Source organism: Hemicordylus capensis, chromosome 1, assembly GCF_027244095.1.
Source record: "Hemicordylus capensis ecotype Gifberg chromosome 1, rHemCap1.1.pri, whole genome shotgun sequence".
In the NCBI taxonomy this organism is placed as follows: domain Eukaryota; kingdom Metazoa; phylum Chordata; class Lepidosauria; order Squamata; family Cordylidae; genus Hemicordylus; species Hemicordylus capensis.
The window spans coordinates 403,104,208-403,126,613 of NC_069657.1; the positions used below are offsets into that span (position 1 = coordinate 403,104,208).

The 22,406-nt window shown below is 44.9% G+C and overlaps 1 protein-coding gene and 1 long non-coding RNA gene across 3 annotated transcripts in view; one reads left to right on the forward strand and one right to left on the reverse strand.

Moving 5' to 3' along the window:
* Window positions 1-280: 280 nt before the first annotated feature.
* Window positions 281-21,258, reverse strand: LOC128349458 (uncharacterized). The gene is made up of 4 exons (XR_008318819.1): window positions 21,096-21,258; window positions 19,381-19,527; window positions 4,404-9,744; window positions 281-1,343 (listed from the first exon to the last, which is right to left on the reverse strand). It is a non-coding gene; the product is annotated as an uncharacterized LOC128349458 (long non-coding RNA).
* The window catches only part of LOC128349441 (metal transporter CNNM4-like), a 28,598-nt gene continuing 24,385 nt past the window's right edge, over window positions 18,194-22,406 (forward strand). Inside the window, exon 1 of one of the 2 annotated variants that reach the window (XM_053305736.1) lies at window positions 18,194-19,828. In XM_053305736.1, coding sequence (XP_053161711.1) covers window positions 18,415-19,828 — 1,414 coding nt within the window. In that variant the 5' untranslated portion in view covers window positions 18,194-18,414. The remainder of the gene's footprint in view (window positions 19,829-22,406) is intronic. The other variant, XM_053305727.1, reaches the window with a different exon arrangement.

Consider the following 22,406-nt stretch of genomic DNA (forward strand, 5'->3'; position numbering starts at 1 on the left):
TTATTTAATGAAGTCTCATTTACTCTCTCTTCTACCCCAGAATAAGCAGCAAAAACCAGTGCAATCAAATAGGCAGGTGACTCCTCCAGCCACCCAGGAGCTAGGTGAAGTCCTTAGCTTCCTTCCTAGCCAGGAACTGGGCTGAATGAGGCCATGTGTGTAGGAGGATGCAGGATCATCTCCCCTGCAGATTTCAGATGGCCTGTTATTAATCTGTCTCCCCACCCCAGTCTTTCTGGACACACATTCTTGGATAAGAAGAGAAAACTATCCTGGAAAGCAGACAAGAGGGTTTGTCCTAATCCCAAAAACAGTGTTTTCTAAGAAGAATCTGGCCCATTTTCTGAATAAGTTTGGAAATGTCAAGCAAGCAAGCATTGACAATGTCACTGCTTTTTATGAAACAAAATGCACAAACTAAGGCACATACTCCACCAGCATTCAACAAAACTTGCGGTGCATTGGCTACCGTGGCTATTTAAGAAAAGTTGTCAAAGTCTCCTGATCTGAAGAAAATCTTGGATATATTTGCTTCGTGTCACAAAAGGCATATTCAGTATTTTATAGCTGTTTCAGAAACACAAAGTAATCTTATATAGATTTGACTAAGATTTATTCAGAAAGAATTCAATTTTCTCCTTCTCCTTTCCCTCCCTTTTCCTTTCTGACTTCACCCACCACACTCTCTACAGGATACCCACTAGGACAAACTTCTCAACAACAAGACAAAGAAGATATTAGATAGAATACAATACATCTCTCCCCTTTATAACAAACAGGATTGAATTGATTCAAAAATAAGTCTTGAAGTCTTTTAGATGTTCTCCTGTCACACACACTTCTCTTAATTCTTGGGTTCTCTGGCACAGGAGCTGTTAGTGATGTTCTTTCTGGTGAAGATGATTGTCCATCACTTTCCTCAGCCTCCTCTGTGAAGTCCAAACTGGAGGCAAGATCAAAGTCCTCTCCAGTTCCTCTCTTGAGACCAGACTCCCTTCCCTCTTTTCTCATAGTATGCGTGCTGGAAAGTCTCGAACTGTTCCATTTCTTTCCTTCATCCAATATGACAGAATCTCCTTGGATTTCAATTATTTGTTTTTGTCCAGAATATCAGGAACAACCCCTTTTCACTTTATAAGGCAGCTGTGCTCGAACAAAGTCCCCCACTTGAAATGTTTGCTGCTTCGCAATCTGTTTCTGATCCACATACAATTTACCCCTTACCCAATCACAAATCTCTCCATTCAAAGGATGAAATGGCATGGAAATCCCTATCAGTTGTTGCCATTGTGTAAGTTTGGTGGTAGCTTAGGATCCTCTCCTAAGTTCCAAAGGTTATTTTCCTGTAGTGGAATGAAGAGAAATTCAATAAGCAAATAGAGTTTCACAAATTGCCTCTTTGCAGGATTATTGTTGTGTAGTTCCCAGTTATAAACTTCTTTCACCAATCCAGTCATTCTTTCCACTAAGCCATTCCCTCGAGGATGGTACAAGGAAATAGTCTTGTGTTTTATCCCGTGGTTTTGCAAATACTGCTCCATTTCAAATGAGGTAAGCTGAGTCCCATGGTCAGACACTAGATCTTTAGGAAGACATTGAGGCTATTCATACACATGTGCAAAACTGGGATAAGGGAGCCCAGCCCAGTTTTGCATGCGCATGTGAACCGCTGAGATCGGTGGCAAACCCGCCTAACTAGTCACCCTTCAAAACGAGGTTAAGGGAGCAAGTGCTCCTTAACTCATTTTCTTTTTTAATCATCTGGCAGCTACGGCTGCTTGCAGCTGTGGCTGCCAGACTGCGGGGAGCCTGGGGAGGGGAGGGGGGATCCCCATGATGTACCACATAACTCTGTTGCATTCATTGCTTTCAAATTGGCTTTTGATTCTATTTCCAAAGAAATTCTTTGTGTAAAATTGAAGATTTCCCCTATTGATTGTAGATTTCTCACTCCGATTTGCATCTTCATCAAAACAACTATCTGAGGGTGATCGGGCACAACTGCATCAAGGGTGGAGGGCAAGGAGAAGGCCCCCCTTTTACATAAAAAAAAACGCCACTGAGTGGCAGCGGCAGTACTTGCAGGGAGGGTGCAGGGAGAGTTTCCCTTTACCTAAACATTTTCCTTGACCCAGGGAGGGTAGGATGGGGTGTGCCAGTGATGGCAGCTGCAGGGATGGTGGGGGATGATGAGGTGAGAGCCCCCTTTTACAGGGATGGGGGGGGTGAGCTACTTCCAGCTCCCCTCCCTCCTTTCAAGTGACTGCATGGGCCTTTCGCCTATCTGCTTCCTCCACGTGGAGGAAGGCCTGAAACAGGCTGCACAGCATGGAGGCTTGTGCAGTCACTTGAAGGAGGAAGGGGAGCTGGAAGGAGCTCGCTGCCCCACACACAAAGGGGGAGCTCTCGAGTCATAGCCCTCCACCCTCCCTGCAGCTACCACCCCCGCACCCCATCCCAAGCTTTCTGGGTCAAGGAAAATATTTAGGTAAAGGGAGACTCTCCCCTCTTCGCCCCCTGCAAGTACTGCCACTGACACACAGCAGTGGGGTTTTTTTTTTAACATAAAGGGAGGAACTTTCTCCTTGCCCCACGCCCTCGTTGTAACCATGCCCCATCCTGCTGCCAGCAGCAGTGGGGCTCTGGGGAACACTCCCCCCCCCCCGTGAACAGGATGAGATAGAGGTGAAGTAAACATATATTATAGTCTACAATCCAGAGAAGATTAGTTGTGTCTTAATCTTGTTGAAACCAATGGGAAAAATTAGTGGTAATAAGTCTCATTGATTTCAACAGGTATGACTAACTTTTTTTGGAGACCATTATCTAACATCTATGCTCAAAGGACTTACAGTAAATGAGGAACATAGGAACATACGATGCTGCCATATACTGAGTCAGACCATTGGTCTATCTAGCTCAATACCCTGCTAACTGGGCAAAGAGGCACCTTTTACCATGGTGATTCTCTTTATTTAGCGGGGAGAGAGTAACTGGCACTATCCACCCCCAGCACAGTACCTCCAGTGACTGTTGCTGGTGTCTTTCTTGTGTTTCTTTTTAGAATGTGAGCCCTTTGGGGACAGGGAGCCATCTTATTTATTTATTATTTCTCTGTGTAAACCGCCCTGAGCCATTTTTCGAAGGGCAGTATAGAAATCAAATTAATAATAATAATAATAATAATAATAATAATAATAATAATAATAATAATATTGTCTTCACAGAATGGCAGCGGCTTCTCAGAGGTTGCAGGCAAGAATATCTCTCAGCCCCATGGCCTTTCTATAAGATTTACGCAGACCAGCTACTACCAATTTTAGTAAAATTATTTAATTTTGTCCTAGACAATGGGCATTTAAATAGGTCCTTTGGGGATGAACTCTTAATTTTTCCCCCCAAGAAAGGTGACACCACTTTACCACAAAACTGGAGACCGATAACCCTCACAAATATCGATTACAGAATCTTTGCCAAAATCCTAAATAATAGATTGGCGAAAGTGGCCCCTAAATTGGTCCACAGCTTGCAGAGAAGCGCTATCTCGGGGAGAAAGATGACAGACTCATTTTGTCTACTGAGAGAACTTTTTTACTCTATACAGAATGAAAGTTGGAAAGGTCACCTCCTCTTATTGGATCAAGTTAAGGCCTTTGAGAAAGTGAACCACAATTATCTGTGGACATTGTTGAAAGCTAAAGGTATACCACCCCTATTCGTTACTGGGATACAGCTGCTCTATACGAATGCAAAGGTAACACCACAGATTAATGGATGGCGGGGCGACCCGATCATTTTGCATTCGGGTGTCTTCCAAAGATGCCCACTGAGCCCATTACTTTATGTTTTTGCCCTGGATCCAATCCTGATCAGGATTCAGAGAGAACCCCATCTGCAAGGACTCTCGGTCTCTATCCCTCCGCCCTGCAAGATCTTCCTGGGAGGGAGGTGGAGGGAGAGTGAGGGGATAGCCGAACCACCCGTCCACTCAGAACCGCATACTGAGTTTAGGGTAAAATTTGTAGCTCATGCCGATGATGTTACATTACTGTTATTGAATGAAAATGAAATCTCTGTAATACTAGACCTCTTCTGGGAATATGGCAAGATCTCGGGCTCAGAATTAAATGCTGACAAAAGTGTATTTGTTAAAATGGACCCCGGACGCCAGCAACTCTCATGCCTACCCATCTCCGAATATAAAAGCGAAGGGGCCCCAGAGTCCAAACGGAAGTGGGTAGATACAGTAAACATTTTGGGGATTGAATATGGGATTAAGGAAGAAGTCTGGTGGCGGGGGGAGAATTGGACAGATTGGGAAGAAAAAGTAATGCTTAAAATCACCATGTGGAAAAAAATGGAGCCTTGTCGTGTAACAGAAAGCGGTTTACATCCGGACTTACCTGATACCCCCGGTGCATAACCTGACGGTTGTCTATCCTTTCGAGGTCCCAGAAAGAAATCTTCAAGGAAACGGGACGGAACGGGTGCCCTCATACTAGGGAACTGGAACGTTCCCCTTCTCGTAATCAGGTTAGTAAACCTGTATGTCATTTATGCAATGCTCCTGCATAGGAATACGGAGGGAAGACGCGACCAAGAAGTTCACGCAGATGAGACAGTAAATCTCTTCTGGAAAAGTTTGTATGGTTATGTGCAAAAAGACAAGAGTATCTCTTCTAAACAGCAATGGGACAAATTGTGGAAATGGACATCGGACATAACCCCCCCGATTACCTGATGTGCCTTGAAATCTCCCACCCCCGAGTTACAGTTCTACCTGCATATACTTCATAACTTGTGGGTTTCCAAATCCTTGTGTGTAAATCTTTGTAGATATATCATGTACAAACAACCACTTTGTATATAATTGTGCTTTGGCAATGTACTGCATGCTTTGGTAGTTTGTTGGTTCAATAAAAAAATCTTGTCCTATTAAAAATAAACAAAAATCTTGTCCTATCTTGGAGTAGCCAGGGAGGGAACTTGAAACTTTCTGCTCTTCCCAGAGTGGCTCCATCCCCTGAGGGGAATATCTTACAGTGCTCACACATCAAGTCTCCCATTCATATGCAACCAGGGCAGATCCTTCTTAGTTAAGGGGACAAGTCATGCTTGCTACCACAAGACCAGCTCTCCCCTCTCTTAGAGTTTGTTATCGGGAGTTTATCATCATTAGAGTTCATCATCTTACAGTGCCTTTTGCCTGAGTTCCTGTGTCCAGTTAGACTAGTCTGCATTAAGAATTCTCACTTTCTGTTCCATGTGATAGAATATGGAGCATTACCTCAAATTCAGAACCACCCCTTCAAATAAAGCACATGATGTTCAGGAGCAAGGATGCCAGTTTAGATTCCAGTAAGGTGGTTGGCCATATTCAGTTACTCTATGTGGATCATAAGACAGAGATATAAGCCCTATTCAGAAATTGTATGAGTGTAAAGATGCCAGAAATTATGTTGTATGAGTGCAGAGTGTACACAGATTGTCCATGTTGATGTCTGTACACCCATATGTGTTTTTGTGAAAATGACTGTCCGTGCGTTCATTTTAAAAGTAAGTCTACGTACAGGCCCATCAAATGTATGGTACAGATAGGAAGTCAACTACTGTACCTGTGTGAGCATAGTGTGTGAATAACTGTACCTGTGTACACTGTACACTAGTCATATGAGTGAGGAACATAATATGTGGAATGGGCTATAGGCTTCTCTGAAATCTGGTCATGAGTTCTAGAACACAATAGTCCCAATCTATCTACAATTGTGGGCGAGTCAACTGGTGCCCCCAGATGTGGATATATTCACATTTGCATCAAAAGATGCATCCAACCAGTTCACTAAGGCCTGGAATGAGCATCATGATGTACATCTGCATCGGCACTGAAGGCTGCTTATATGCATGGCGGACTGCATATGCATGCAGGTCTTTCTGCTGTGCTGGCAGCAACTCTAGACTTATTCATATGTTACGTTGTATGTGCATACAAGTGTCTGTACACATATGCACATTTGTGTGAATGCCTTGAACATATGTGTACAGATCTGTATGTGCATAAACTGTAGATGGATTGTCTGGGTTGAACATGACATGTGAACAAGACTTGTGCATACATGTGCGTATGAGATCTACCAAAATGTAGCTCAGCTCATGAGAACATATAAAACAAAAAACTGGAGGCAGATAGGGAGACTATCTGAATGTGCAATACACAGAAAATGGGCAAACTAATATGTTCTATTGCTTGTTTGTGGACTAAATGCATATGTGTACAGCAATTTTAGGCATACACTGTGGGTCCCTATTTAATTTCTTCTTCTCTATTCCTGCATTACCCCATAAAGTTTCTGAAGCATAAATTCTGGCTATATTGCTACAGAAGACAGGAATATCTCAGAATCTTGTGCGACTTCTGCACAGATCACACAATTCTGTTGTGTTGGTGCAGCCTGGACTGAAAAAGCAGATGGCAACTGCTTCTTCCCACAGGACAACATTCTTTTTAAATATTTTAAGTTGTGGTGCATTTTTAAAAAGCTACCTAATGGTGCAGCAGGGAAATGACTTGATGATAATCAAAGTCAGAGGCTGCCGGTTCGAATCCCCACTGGTATGTTTCCCAGACTATGGGAATCACCTATATTGGGCAGCAGTGATATAGGAAGATGCTGAAAGGCATCATCTCATACTGTATGGGAGGAGACAATGGTAAACCCCTCCCCTCCTGTATTCTACCAAAGACAACCACAGGGCTCTGTGGTCGCTAGGAGTTGAAACCAACTCGACAGCACACTCTATCTTTTACCTTTACATTTAAAAAAAAAAAAAACATAATGGCACTCCTTTTTAGTTACATAACTCTTCACACCAGAATCTTCAACTTCTAGGCCATCTAATTCAATACCTTTAACCAGCATTTGAGTTTATTTTGAAGATTTAAAGAAAGGAGAAAAAATCAATTTTCCTCTGTGACTATAACTTCTTTTCTGTAGATGAAGTTTGAGCCTAACACTGAAGTTTCTATTGTTGGCTGTATCTGGAGGGGATGGGAGGAGGGAAAAATTGTGAGGTTTCCAATTACAAATGTAATGACCTCCATAGAACAGAAAGCAATATCTGTCTGTAATGCAGACAGATTGAAGTAGAAGACGTAGAAGAGGAATAACAGAAAGGAGAGGATGACACACATAGACACAGAAGCATCTGGCATTTATCCTCCAAAGATGTTCTGTCATTATTTGCTGAAAAACTCAATTTATGTGTCTGGAAGAAAAAAATAAAATAACATAATGGAGAAAAATCCCTTGAGGGAGGGTGGGGAAAATACTGTACCTCAATACCTATTCATGAGTGCTGTTAACTTTAGACAACAGGGCATCTTGTTTAGGATGCTTTTAAAAAAAACAAACAAACCCAAAAAGCTACCTATCAGGAGTATCTCCAAAGAGATACTGTACTGAATTCCATTTTCAGCCATATGGCAGGAACATAAAAGTGAATGGTTCTTAAAATCACAAGAGCTTACTGTAATTACAATTATAAATTTCACCAGAATCAGAGATCTGAATTGTCCTTATATTTTCATCTGTATACCAAAAGCCCGAGCGCTTACTTTCAGACTACAGATTAGATTAAACCTGTGCTTAATACTACTGTGCTTATTGATTCTTAACTACAGTAAATAGCAGCCTGATCTGATCTCTGACTATCAGGGCTCTGCTTCTGGAAAGCTCAGAAGCAAGCCATTTGTGGGACTAACCATTTCCAGTTGCTTATTCACAGCAACTGGTATTAGACACACCCTTTCACTGAACTTGGAGATTGCATATAGATATCAAGACTAGTATGGAATCACATCACAGATCATATACTCCCCTTTTTTCTCAGGGACAGCCATTATTTTCTAGTACCTGTCCTTGGGAAATCGCTGTCCTTTCATCCCTCTTCATTCAGTGTGATGTAGGGATGTGTGAAACGTTTCGAGTACCGAATGATCTGTACCCGAAACTGATCATTTTGGGTGATTCGTTGATGAAACGAATCACCCTCTTGCCCTCCCGAAATGTTTTGGAGCTGAAACAAATCACCTTCATTTTGGCTCCGAATAATTTGTGGTTCCAGCCCTCCATTTTGTGGCCTATAAAGTGCTTCTTCCTCCTCCTCCATTTTGAGTTCTTGCTTGAATTTCCCGCCTTTTAGCTTCCATTGACTTCAATGGAAAAGGTCCTATCTGCAGAGGAATGCCCATATTTGGTGTTCAGGAGCCAAATTAACCCCCCATTGGCCAGGGGGAGGTGGAGGAAGGGGCAAGGGTGGGGGCAGGTTTTGGAGGGTTTTGCAGGAGGGTATTTAAAGGGCCAGCATAGCTATTTTCTCCCTTTCTGCTGCTGCCTCGTGTGGGAGAAGAGAGAGCTCTATTGCCTGATTGCCTTAGCCTTGTTGCCCCTATCGTCCACCATTGCCTCCATTTTGCCCAGCATAGCGCTGCTATTATTATAGTATTGCCAGCTGGCACCCAGCCTGCCTTCCTGCATTGATTTTTCCAGCTTTTTTTTTTTTTTTTTTTTAGGAAGAAACCACCAGATTGGGAGAGAAGGAGGAGAATCCCCCCCCCTTTTAAAACCTTTTCTGCCTTGCAGGGCAGGCTTGCCTTGCACACTGCCAGCCTCTGCGTCTTGCTGCCAGCCCATGTCATTCTCCCCTGCATTTTATTTTTATTTATTTTTTAGAAAGAGAGTTGGCAGAAAAGATATTTTTATTAGTTTTTCTTATTATTATTATTTTTTAAACTTCTTCCTACTACTGAGAGGATCATCACTGCTGCCTGCCTGCCTGAAGCAGCTTCCAGCCCCAGATGTGACCAGCCAGCCTAGTGGCCACCAATTTTCCAGAGAGGCTGTCCCATCTGAAGAGTAAGGAAGACTGACTGAGACCAGATCCTCAGAAGTGGACTACAGAGACCCAGCATTTGGATAAGCCTTCAACCGAGTGAGAGTGGCCCAGCCATTTATATTTTAGCACACATACACCACACCATTACACACACACACGTCTCTAGTCTCTCTTGAATTGTGTATTTGGGATTTATTTTTTCCCTGTTTGGAGGGAGGTTAAGGTTTGGGGGTTTAACTGAATTTTAAAAGTTTTGTGATATTTAGAATAGGTTTTAAATAGGGGTTCTTCAGTGTGTAGCTTTAGAGTTTAAAGAGGCCGGATCCCCTTTAGCTAGGTAGTAGGTGGTTCAACTTTAGACAGGTAGCGTAGCCTAGTAGTGGTTTAAATAATTAATTCTTTTTTCCCCTTCCAAATAATTTTTTTAAAGAGGAAATGAGCCTGTTCCAGTGCTACTAGCATTAATAAAAAATTAATTCAGCTAGGCTGTCTCAGCACTCTTCCTGTCCTGAGTCCTGCAGACACGTTTGTGTTGTTGCTTTTTAAAAAATATTATAAGCCCCTAGCCTGCCCACCCAGTTATTTCTCTGCCCATAATTTGTGAATTGAAACACACATTGCTTGACTTGTGTGTATAGGCCCAGCAGTTTGTTTAGTTATATATAGAATGTATATACCGCCTAGTATAAAAATCTCTAGGCAGTTTACAAATTAAAACATACAATAGAACACATTTAAAATTCATTACAAGATAAAAATTATAGATAAAAACACGTTAAAAACACATCATTATTTTTAAAAATTCAATCTCAGTTGAAGGCTTGGGAAAACAGGTGTGTCTTCAGGGTCCTCCTAAAAGCAAACAGAGAAGGAGATGCTCTTATTTCAGCAGGGAGCATGTTCCAAAGCCCTGGGGCAGCCACAGAAAAGGCCCGATTCCAAGTTGCCACCAAACGAGATTGTGGCACTCGTAGTCGGACCTCTCCAGATGATCTTAATAGGCAACAGGGTTCACGACAGAAAAGGCGCTCTCTTAAATACCCTGGACCTAAACCATTAAGGGCTTTATAGGTAATAACTAGCACTTTGTATTTTGTTCAGAACCCTATCAGCAGCCAGCGCAGTTCTTTTAGAATTGGTGTTATATGGTCCCTTCGGGTAAACCCAGAGACCAGTCTGGCTGCCGCATTCTGTACCAATTGTAGTTTCCAAACTAGATACAAAGGCAGCCCCCAGGGGCGTAACTATGATCGGGCAAGGGGAGGCAGCTGTCTAGGGGCCCTGGCCTCTGAGGGGGCCCTCCAGAGACATGTCACGTGCCTCCCCCCACCCAGCGCCTGCCGCAGCTCCTTAGATTTGAATGATTTGATTTAAAAAAAAAAATTCCTCCATGTTCATTTGAGCGTACCGTATTTCCTTGCCCCCCTCCCCTCCCTCCTCCCCATCTCCACCTTTTTCCCTTGTCAGCTCCTCTTCCTTCCCCATCCATTGGCTGGCGGCACCCCACATGATAAAGAAAGGAAAGGCAGGCACATGATTGGGTGGTTCGGCTCTGTTTCCTGGACACCGACGAGAGCAAGGAAGAGAGGAGGTCAATTGTAGCCTCTCCAGCCACCAGGCTAGCCAGCCACTTCTAAGAAATTCAGTTCTTCTGTTATGGAGATGGAGGAGCTATGGCAGCTTTAGAGTACTGCTCACACCGTTGCTCATGTTGGCATTTATTCATTTGGGGGCATTATGGCCCAATCCCCCCCCCGCCCGCTGCATGTCTGGCAGTGGGAGTGGGCATATTAATTCATTATTTGGGGCATTATGGCTGCCCACCCGCCCAGGCTTCGCTTCTGTTTCCCTAAAGGGGGGAGAGAGGAAAGGGAAGCAGAGCGTCGCAAAGGGCCTTTATTCATTTTTAATTGCAACGCTACACTCCCCCTTCCTCCTCCCATTAGGAAAACAAAAGTGGGGAGGCACACACAAGAGAAGAGTGAAAAGTGTGTGCTTTTCACAGTTCCTTTGCTCCGTTTATCAACCCCCTTTTAACATCCAAGGCTGTTCTTTGACTCTTAATCACTTAACATGCAAAGTTAGGTAAGAGAGTGGAGAAATCACTCAAACATTACAGACCTGTCCTTGGCACATGAGATCCTACGGGTCTTTTAAAAGTATACATGATGAAGGAGAAGAAGCCTCTCTTACCAGTTCTCCCAAATTGGAGAAAGGTCAGTAGTTGTGCAAGGTTCCACTCATGGCCATTTCATTTCCTGCATGATTATAATCTGCTTTCTGCCCGTTCTGTATCCCATCCCATCCAGCCTCACATTTATTTGAGATACCTTGCCTCCTAAGATTCCTAATGCCCCTCCCTTCTGTCCTTTAAGAAACTTCTGAAAATTTATCTATTCTGCCAGACTTTTAGGGGTATGTGTGTGTGTTTCCCCCCACCCCACCCCGCTGTTGTTGTTTTAATTATGTAAACTGCCTCAAGTCTAAGGGAGTCAGGCAGTCAATAAATTTGGTTCTGCTGTGCTGTAATTTACACCTTTTAACTAGTTGGGATAGTTAGCAGAGTCTACATTGGGCCAGGAGAAGGAGAGGAAGGCGGTGACAGATGACGGGTGGTGGTCCATTTTAAAAACTTGTCTCTGGGCCCAAGCCAACCTTGTTACGCCCCTGGCAGCCCCACGTAGAGTGCATTACAGTAGTCAAGCCTAGAGGTTACCAGCATATGTACTACTGTTTTAAGATCACTAATGGACGTATCAGGCGTATCAGCTGAAGCTGATAAAAAGCACTCCTGGCCACAGCTGCAACCTGAGAGACCAGGGAGAGTTTGGGATCAAGGAGCACTCCCAGACTACGAACCTGGTCTTTTAGGGGGAGAGTAACCCCATCCAGAACAGGCAGATCTAAACCATCTCTCGGATTCTGACCCCCTACATACAGTACCTCCATCTTGTTTGGATTTAACTTCAGTCTGTTATCCCTCATCCAGGCCAATATCGCCTCCAGGCAGGCACTTAGTGCGGCCATGTCATTTCCTGATGAAGTTGGTATGGAGAAATAGATCTGGGTGTCATCAGCATATTGAGAACATCCCAGACCAAACTTCCTGATGATCTCTCCCAGCGGTTTCATGTAGATGTTAAAAAGCATTGGAGACAGTATGGAGCCTTGTGGAACCCCACACTTCAGCTCTCGCTTTTCAGAGCAATAGTCTCCAAGCGACACCATCTGGAATCTGCTGAGAGGTAGGAGCGGAACCACTGTAGAACAGTGCCACCCAATCCCACCTCCCTCAAGCGACCCAGCAGGATACCATGGTCAATGGTCTCGAAAGCCACCAAGAGATCCAAAAGGATCAGAAGAGTCACACTCCCTCTGTCGATCGCCATTTGGAGATCATCCATCAGGCCGACCAAGGCAGTCTCAACCCCATAGCCCACCCAAAAGCCAGTCTGGAAAGGATCTAAATAATCTGTGTCATCCAAAACTGCCCGGAGCTGAGAAGCTACCACTCACTCAGTCACCTTGCCCAGCCAAGGAAGATTAGAGGCAGGTGTGTAATTTGCTAACTCTGAGGGATCCAATGCAGGTTTCTTCAAATAAGGTCTAATAATAGCCTCCTTGAGACAAGGAGGCATCCTGCCCTCCCTCATAGAAGCATTTATGATATTTACCAGACCCTCTCTGATAATATGACTATCAGATGAAATAAGCCAAGTTTGGCAAGGGTCAAGAGAACAGGTGGTAGGCCATACAGTCTGAAGTAGTTTGTCCACATCATCAGAAGTAACAAACTGAAAATGATCCAGTTCAGTCCTACAAGATGAGTTGCTGGGCACCTCTACGATAAACTCTGCAGTAACCATGGAGTCTAGTTCAGCGCAAATACAAGATATTTTATCTGCAAAAAAGTTGTTAAATGGTCACAGTGAGTGACAGATGGTTCCAGATTCAAATTCAAAGCAGAGGGGGCATAAACTAGCCCTCTCACAACCCTAGACAACTCAGCTGGACGTGCATTTGCAGAAGCAATGTGGGCAAAGAAGAACTGCTTCTTTGCCGTCTGCACTGCCAGAGCATAGATCCTCAAATGAGCTCTGTGTTGCCATCTATCAGATTCATGCCAAGACTTCCTCCACTTGCGCTCTAGTTGTCTGCCTCACCGCTTCAGCTTGCGCAGTTCATCTGAAAACCATGGGGGAGACTTTAAAGCAGGTCGGAGAGGAAGCTTAGGTGTGATTACGTCTACTGCTCTAGTAAGTTCATTATTCCATTTTTGCACCAGAGCATCGACAGAATCACTCGCAGAGCCAACTGGAAACCCTTCCAAGGCTTCTTGGAATCCTATTGGATCCAATACCCTTCTCGGGTGGACCAACCTAATGGGTCCTTCACCCCTACAGAGGTGGGTTGTAGCTGCAACTAATGTAATTTCATTACATTATATCATCTTCTGTGCCTGCTGTCTGTGCTATTGACATTGACAACATCATTGTTGTTTCAGCAATCCAAATCTGTAACTAAACTTTACTTTGATACATTGTAACTTCAATAACCACAGATAGAGAATATAACTTTCCCTGTTGTTCTTGTTGAGTGCCAGCCTTAAAGAACTCCTCCACAGTCAATGCAGCAGTGTCACAGGTTAAATAACATTATTTCTTGTTCTGTGGCAGCCTGCTTCTTTGCTGCTGTATCATTCTAACTCCCAAACCAGGCCCTCTAACTAAACTCTGTGTGATTATAGCTTCTGAGTTAGCCAGCCACAGAATCTGTGCCAGCAAGCCTTAAGCAAGGAGGCACTGCATCAGAAGTTATCACAGCAGCCCCTGTTTTTGGCCCTTTGAGTGTCATCTCCCTGCCCCTGAGACAACCCCATCCACTCTGCCCTTCATCCCACATTCCATCCTTTCCCAAAAAAGGTCTTTTTTTTAAAAAAGGTGGTTTTTTTTTTTTTTTTTTTAAAAGCCCCCAAACCATGGCTGGTAGAGCAGCAGAAAGAGGGAGGGTTCAAGGAAGGGGGAGGCTTTTTTTACCCCTGCTGGTTGTGGCAGGGGGCGGCCAGAGGGGCTTACTCCCTGAGTCAACTCCGGCCCTGCTTTGGCGTGCAGGCTGGACTTCTTAAGTCAACCTGGCCCTATGTCAGGGCCTGCAGCCAGGCAGAATTTAGCAGGGAGGGCCTCCCTGCTTGCCAGGGAAGAAGATCTTCCTGTGGCTGTGGAGGAGGTGGTGCTGGTGGAGGCAGCTTGCAGTCCAGCCAGGTCCACCTTGCCGCCCTCCCCACCGGTCCCTGTGGAGGGTGTGGGCCCCAGGGTTGTGTCTGAGGAGGCTCAAGAGGGAAGCCCTCCTGTCCCGGGGCCTTCCCAGGCCAGCTCTGAGAGCAGTGGTGGTGGCATGCCCCAGAAGGAACCAGCAAAGGCACCGCCACTCAATCAACCTTGTGTCATAGGAGAGTCCAGCAGTGTTGTCTGGGATCACTTTGAGCTTTGCCCTGGTGATCCCGGCCACACTTAGTGCACCCACTGCAAGGCGCTGGTCGGATCCGAATCGAAACACCGAATATCTGAATTGCACACGCCTAGTGTTATGGTCTTTGTAGAGCAGGGGTGGGGAACCTTGGCCTTCCAGCTGTTTTTGAACTACAGCTCCCATCATCCCCAACCACAATGTGGCTGGGGATGATGGGAGTTGTAGTTCAAAAACAGCTGGAGGGCCAAGGTTCCCCACCCCTGTTGTAGAGAATTATCTCCAAATATCAGAGTTTTCAGACTCTCCCTAAAGGAAAACTGAAATTATCTCTGAATTTCAGGGGTTACTCGAAAGGAGAACTTTCAAAGCATATTCTCAGACTATATTGTCATATTCCAAGGCCTGAATAGGCTTTGTGTCTTTTGGGGAAACCTTCTTACAATGTTATTAGTGGGTATGGCTAGAGTTGTAACTAATCAGGGTTCAGCTCTTTTCCTGAGGGCAGGGCTGCTAACTGATAGCAAGTGAAAACAGAACCTCGTACTGGGCCTGGATGTATCAGGACATCCCGGATGTGTCAGGACATCAGGATGTATCAGGATGTATCAGTAAGGCAGGCATCACCCTATCTGATTGTGCCTATCTGCCTGCATATTTGCCATTCCTCCTCACTGTCACTAATGAACACTCTACTTATTATTTATCATTATTATTATTATTTACATTTTATATCCCGCTCTTCCTCCAAGGAGCCCAGAGCAGTGTACTTCATACTTAGGTTTCTTCTCACAACAACCCTGTGAAGAAGGTTAGGCTGAGAGAGAAGTGACTGGCCCAGAGTAACCCAGCAAGTCTCATGGCTGAATGGGGATTTGAACTCGGGTCTCCCCGGTCCTAGTCCAGCACTCTAACCACTACATCATGCTGGCTTTCTTTGCCAGTGTACTTGCCCCAATACACTTCCTTGAGGCCAGCACTCTTCTGGTGTATTCTGGTTTGAATACACTTCCACTCCGATCAAAAGCAATGACTGGGTGGTGCTACAAGGAGCATGACTGTAAATGCTCTAAGATGCAAATGTAGATCATTTCCTTTGAAGAATTGCTTCTGTTTATGATGTCTCCTCTTTGGTCCAGAGTAATGGGACATCTAGGGACTCAAGGATCTGTGTTCTACCAGACACCATGTTTACAGGAGGGATGTGAATTGTTTAGTATTCATTGGGGCAGTTCACACAATCAGTATTTGGGTAGGAGACATATCCTGTCCAAGTTTGGGAGCTGTATGTGCTCCCATTTTGTGATCATGTATGAGTGTAAAAAAAGGTAGGGGGTGGGGAGCTTGGTTGTTTTCTATGCCCCATCTGGGTACGATGGTTCTTTCTTCTATCTCATTCCAAAGGTGGAAAAGGAAACTGGGTAGAACATGTATGTCTTACCCAGTTGGGGCTTAGCAAATGATCAAGTTCCTTGCCTCCTACCTTGTTTTACAACGACACATGATCACACACACAAAAAGAGTGCACACAGCTCCTGAAGCTGGGTGGGACGTTTGTCCTACCCAATTACTGATTGTGTGAACAAGCTGAATGAAAACATTTAACTAAAACTCAATTATTATGATGTTAATAATAAACAACACTAGGGTGGATGGTGGGGGAATGTGATACCAGTATAGTGATATCTTCTATTCCCAGAGTGACCAACCAGTGGTACCCCAGATGTTGCTGAACTACATCTCTCATCATCCCGAGCCACAATAAATTGTAGCTCGGGATGATGGGAGTTACATAGGAAGCTGCCATATACCGAGTCAGACCATAGGTCCATCTAGCTCAGTACTGTCCACACAGACTGGTAGTGGCTTCTCCAGGCTTCTCCAATTTCTGCAGGCAGGAATCTCTCTCATCTCTATCTTGGAGATGCCAGGGAGGGAACTTGAAACCTTCTGCTCTTCCTAGAGTGGCTCCATCCTTTATGGGGGAATATCTTACAGTGTTCACACACCAAGTCTCCCGTTCATATACAAGCAGGGTGGGCCTTGCTTAGCTAAGGGGACGTCATGCTTGTTCCCCAAAAACCAGCTCTCCTCTCTTTGTGCTATAGCAACATCTGGAGTGCCTCGAGTTGGGAACCCCTGTTCTGTCTGATCAACATCTGACCTGAGAACTCAAATAGACTGGGCTTCTACAGAACTTAGAGGAATATACCATGAGCACAGACCTACAATTGACCTGTGTTTGTGCCATAGAACTCTGTACCAGTACCTCGCAGAAGAGTAATATGTCATAAAGAGGAATCCAGAGGTGGCGAGGAAAAATGTAGCATTTACCTTAAAAAACGAGACATTGGCTGCAGTGGGGATGGGATGGCGGTGATGGCCGGGGACAAGGAACAATGCAGTATGTTCCTTTAAAATCAAGTGGATGGCAACAGAGATGGCATGGCAGGGATGGTGTAGCCATGGAGGAGGAGGTGGGGGCTCCTCCAACACCACTGCCAGTCTCCCAAATCCAAGGCCTGGTCATGCTGTGGCCTGTTTAGGGCCTCTGTGCAGGTGCACCTGCCATTATACTGACATCTGCACGTATGCAGAAGCTCTAAATTGGCAGCAGCATGACTGGGCCTGAGATTTGGGAGACCAGCGGCGGGGTTGGAGGAGCCCCTTCCACACCCACCACTGCCACCACACCATCCTCGCTATATCCACCACACCACCCCGTTGCCACCTGCTTGATTTTAAAGGAACATACTGCATTTTTCCTCAAACCGCCCCCCCCCCACCAGCTGCCAACACTATCCCATTCCCTCCACTGCCATTGGATTGTTTTAAAGGTAAATACTACATTTTTCCTTACCACCCTCTGGACTCCTCTTTATGACAACCCATCCCCCCACCATCACCACCATTCTTTTTTTAAAGGTAAAAACTACACCACCACCCCACAATTACTCTCGGCAAAGCCCTTTATTTGTTACGATCACTCTTGTTAGGCAAACCCTTTATCCCCCTTAAAGGGAAATCTGGCTTTGCTTGATTCCCCATTACAATAGCCCTTGAGCCATTCTGCAAGGCAGCTCAGGGGGCTCAATGGCCAGACCAGATTGGGCTCCAGTTCAATTAAATCTGAGCCCAAACCTGAGCCACCCAATTCTGTATGAATTCAGCTCGAATTCAAAACAAACTGGGAAATCCAGTTCGGTTCACATCCCAACTGGGGTTTAGCAATTGATCAAGCTCCTCGCCTCCTACCTTGTTTTACACTCACACACAATCACAAAACAAGCGTGAGCACAGGTCCTGAAACTGGGTAGGACATTTGTCCTACCCAATTATTGATTGTGTGACTAAGCCTAATAAAAACATTTAAGTGAAACTCAGATATCATGGTGCTGGCCCTAGGAAAAGAATGATATACCAGTATGGTGATACCTTCTATTTCAGAAGTTCCCAACGAACAGTACCCCAGATGTGGCTGAACTACAACTCCCATCATCTTGAGCTACAACAAACAGTAGCTGGAAATGATGGGAGTTGTTGTTTAGCAACATCTGGAATACCACCAGTTGGGAACCCCTGTCCTATCTGGTCAGCATCTGGCCCAGGAACCCAAATAGTCTGAGCTTCTACAGAAAGTGGAGGAATATTCTATGAGCACAGACCTACAATTGACCCATCAGCGGATGATTAATAAGGGAATTTTATTGTTTTAATTTATAATAGCCATTTTATTGATATTGATACATTGTATCAATAACTAATTTTTAAAATTTTATTTGTTGACTTTTTGCTCTGGTCAGTGACCGTAACAATAAAGACTGACTGACTGACTGACCCTGTGTTTGTGCCATAGAACTCTGTACAAATAATTCAAGCAGAAGAGTAATATGTCATAAAAAGGAATCCAAAGGTGAGTTCCGTGAGATACCAGGAAAGAATGCTGCATGCAAATGACATGGGTTTATGACATGTACTGCCCCAGTTCAGAGTGTGGAGCTAGTGAGTGGCCAGAGAGAGTTAGCAGGCAGAGGTGTTTCCTTTGTGTAGTTCTCAATGGATATTGATATAGTGAAGGGCTTGGGTGCCTTCCACAGAGGAAGGGCTAACTCTACAGGGTCAGTATTGGCACTGCTGAAGGTACTCTTGCTGTTGCTGCTGCCCTCCCCATTGTCAGCCAATGTTTGGAATAATAAGGAAAACCATACCAATACAGTAATCATAGGCATGAGATTGGAGGGCACGAGCAAACCGCTGGCCAATGACATGAAATATGGCATCATACAAGTGGTGGAGGGAAGCAACATCCAGCTCAAGCTCTTTGGGCAAAACTTCAATAGGTTAACCTGGGAAACAGTGCACTTTGTTGAGGTTCTTGATGTCCATAATGTCAGCTGTGATATAGCGAGCAGTGACTTGCTGGTGAAGTCATTCGTTAATGTCATACAGGAGACTTCTGTGGTGCTGAGTGTGCAAGTTGCGACCCTGAGGAAGGAAGACAACCTCAAAACCTATATGATGTGTCTTCATCACCATGAGCCAAAGCCACAGAAGTTCAATAACAAGGATTTATTCATCCAAGTGATTGAGGAAGAGAAACCACTCCTACCTCATTGGTTTCTAATCAGCTCAATCTTCATCCTCTTGGGGCTTTCGGGCATGTTCAGTGGTCTCAACCTAGGCTTGATGTCCCTGAATCTCATGGAGCTGCGCATCGTTCAAAAGTGTGGCACAGCCAAGGAGAGGAAATATGCCTCCAGGATTGAGCCCATCCGCAAGACGGGCAATTACTTGCTGTGCTCTTTGCTGCTCAGCAACATTTTAGTCAACAACTGCCTCGCCGTGCTGTTTGACACCATTCTTGGCAAAAACCTCCTGGCTGTCCTAACCTCTACCTTTTGCATTGTCATCTTTGGGGAGATTCTCCCCCAGGCCATCTGCTCTCGTCATGGCTTGGCCGTGGGGGCCAACACTGTGTTTGTCACCAGGTTTGTCATGTTTGTGATGTTCCCACTCTCTTACCCTATCAGCAGGTTCCTGAACTTTTTGCTTGGCAAAGAAATCGGTACCATCTACAATCGAGAAAAGCTGATGGAGATGCTGAAGCTGACACAGCCATTTAACGACTTGATGAAAGATGAGTTGAACATTATTGAGGGGGCACTGGAGCTGAGGAACAAAACAGTGGAGCATGTCATGACTCCATTACAGGACTGCTTCATGATCAACAGCAATGCCGTCCTGGATTTCAACACAATGACTGAGATCATGGAGAGCGGCTACACTCGCATCCCCATTTATGATCAGGAAAGGTCCAATATTGTGGATATGTTATATGTCAAGGATCTCACTTTTGTAGACCCTGATATCAGAACCCCTCTCAAGACTATCACAAAGTTTTATAACCACCCAGTCCATTATGTCTCCCACACTACCAAACTGGATGAAATGCTTGGAGAGTTCAAAAAAGGTAAAGATGTGACCAACATCAAGCACTTTGATGAAGTTCTGTTTTCAAGATAGCTTTTTTAGCAGACCAACTTTAAAAATAGACCAACTTGTGATTTTTAGGATAGTTAAAAGGAATTGGCCATCAACCAGAGCACGTGAGGTGAAGACAGATAACATTTTAAGGATGTAAGATAATGCCATTGCTTCCCCCAGTCCACACATGTATGTTCTGACCAGCGGGGGTGGAGGGGGAAAGGTTCTGCAGGTTGTTGGTGTGGTACAGATTGATGTGGAGAAAAGCCAGCTGTGCCAGGTGCCTATTATTGGCTAGCACATGTTTCATCATAACGTGCTGCCCCTTCCCAAGATGTTTAGCAAATAGTTTTAAATTGCATTCAATTTATATTTTTATAAGGTGAAAGATGACTCCATATATACATCAATACATACAGAGGCTATTCTCACAACCACACTAAACCGGGCTAAAGCAGCCCAGCCTGGTTTAGTGTGGTGATGTATATATGGGAGCCACACAGCACCCAACAGCAAGCTGCCCTAAATGCCCCTCCCCTTAAACAAGGTTAGCAGAGTGAGCGCTCTGCTAACCCCATTTTTGGCATCGTGAGTTGCTATGGCATGGCTCCGCACCTTGGTGACCATAGCCTACCAGGAGGCTCCAACAAGCCCTGCACACTCGCATGGAGCATCCTGGAACTTTTGCGGGCTGGGCGGCCCCTGATCCCCGCCACCCCACCGGCTCCATGACAGAGCTGGTAATCGTGTGGGCAGCCTATCCAGCCGCCCAGGGCTAGGCACCAGATCATCTTCGGGGGAAGTGAGTCAAGCCCACTCTCCCTGCAAAATCCTCCTTGGCTCTCTGCATTGCTCGTGTTGAGAGCTTCATAGTGTAATTGCAGCTATTGCTGTTCAAGGAGGTGCCACCAATTACTGAACGAAGGGTTCACATACGTTTTCACACAAGGATGTTTGTTGTTGAATATTTCTGTTGTCTGAATATTCATCTTAGGTCCTTTTTGCTTGAGTTACTTATCCAGTGAGGTTGCCTTTCTCTCTCATCAGGGTTTAATTTAGAATCTAATCATGTTTTGAATAAGAGTTGTGCAAACCTACAGACCATCCTAGGGGGTTCACAAATCTTTTCTCAGAACTGGTATGCATAGGCAAAATTAGGGGGGGCAGCTAGGCGCCGCTGCGGGGGGACGCCAGTGCCATGCTGTCCCCCACCCCTCCCCAATTTGCAGATTTTTTATATTTAAAAAAATTACCTGTACCCCCTTCGGGGGGCTTCCTGAGGGCCCCGGTGGGCGGGGGGGTCTGCAAAGATTCCCCCTCCCCCCACTGGCCTCTTAGATCACTGCTGCAGCCTGTCTCAGGCTAATTTTCAGGGCTGTTTGGGCCTATAAAGATCAGTGCAGCAGCCATTTTGGAGGTCGCTGCACATGCTCAGAAGGCCTCTGTGAGGTCTGGCAAGGCATAAGACCTCGCAGGGACCATTTGAGCATGTGCGGTGGCCATTTTAAAAATGTTTTTTTTAAGGCTGCTGAAAACAAAAATGGCCACCGCACATGCTCAAATGGCCTCTGCAGGACCCAAGTCTAGATTTTTCCCTGATCTAGGGAGTCAGAAGAATGCAAAGTTGTTCGCAAGGGACTCGAGCATTTAAAAACCAGATATAAATGACACAAAAGTAAGTGGACAAAACATCCCTTAAAAAGACAATGTTGGATTAATACCTTGTAAGCTGGCAAAACTGAAGGGTGGAGGGGAGAGGCAAGGAATAAAATGAAATATTTACTCGCATGCTGTTTAATTCTCTATACAGAGCTCTATCTTTATCTGCATATTTTTCAAGCAATCTGATTATAAGGTTTGTGGGATTTTGAACTTGGAAAGTGCCTGCCTTTAACTTGTGTGGTGCTTAAAAAAACCCCCAAAAAACCATGAATATCACACTGTTTTGCTGTTCTGTGGCTAGTTACAACTTCCACCTTCTTCCTGATCAGGCTGCTGGATCCAAGCCTATTGTAAGCTGCTGGATAATTTCAGATTGTTTGGGGCCCCTAGGATTTCCCATTGCAACCATCTCCCTTTAAGGCAAAAGCTGTTTGGACAGAAAAAAACCCATCCCTGAATTTCTTGGAGGCAGCAACCTGTAGTGAGGTGTGCTGAGGTGGCAGAGCATTAGCTAAAGAGAGCTTTCACTGCTTAGTTCTCTGGAGGCATGCCCAGCACATGGATGTGCTGCATTTCCTTGGGAAGGTGACTGGCACATATGTGCCACATGCGTGGTCGTATGTGTGTGTGTGTATGCATGTGTGTGTTGCTTACGACCTGTTTCTCCTGAAAGTGTCTGAACTTGTATTTCTGAGCTGATATTATGGTAAAGTTATCTGAAAGATGGGCGTTAGATGTCTGGACAGGGGGGCAATTTCAGTGCTTGCCCTAGGCGCTATTTTCCCTAGATATGCCTCTGCTGGTATGTGTCCTGAAAAGAAAATGAAAGACATAGCTGGACAGTCTAATGATGCACAAAAGGAGTGGCAACATCTGCTGGATACATCTCCTTGGATTAGGAA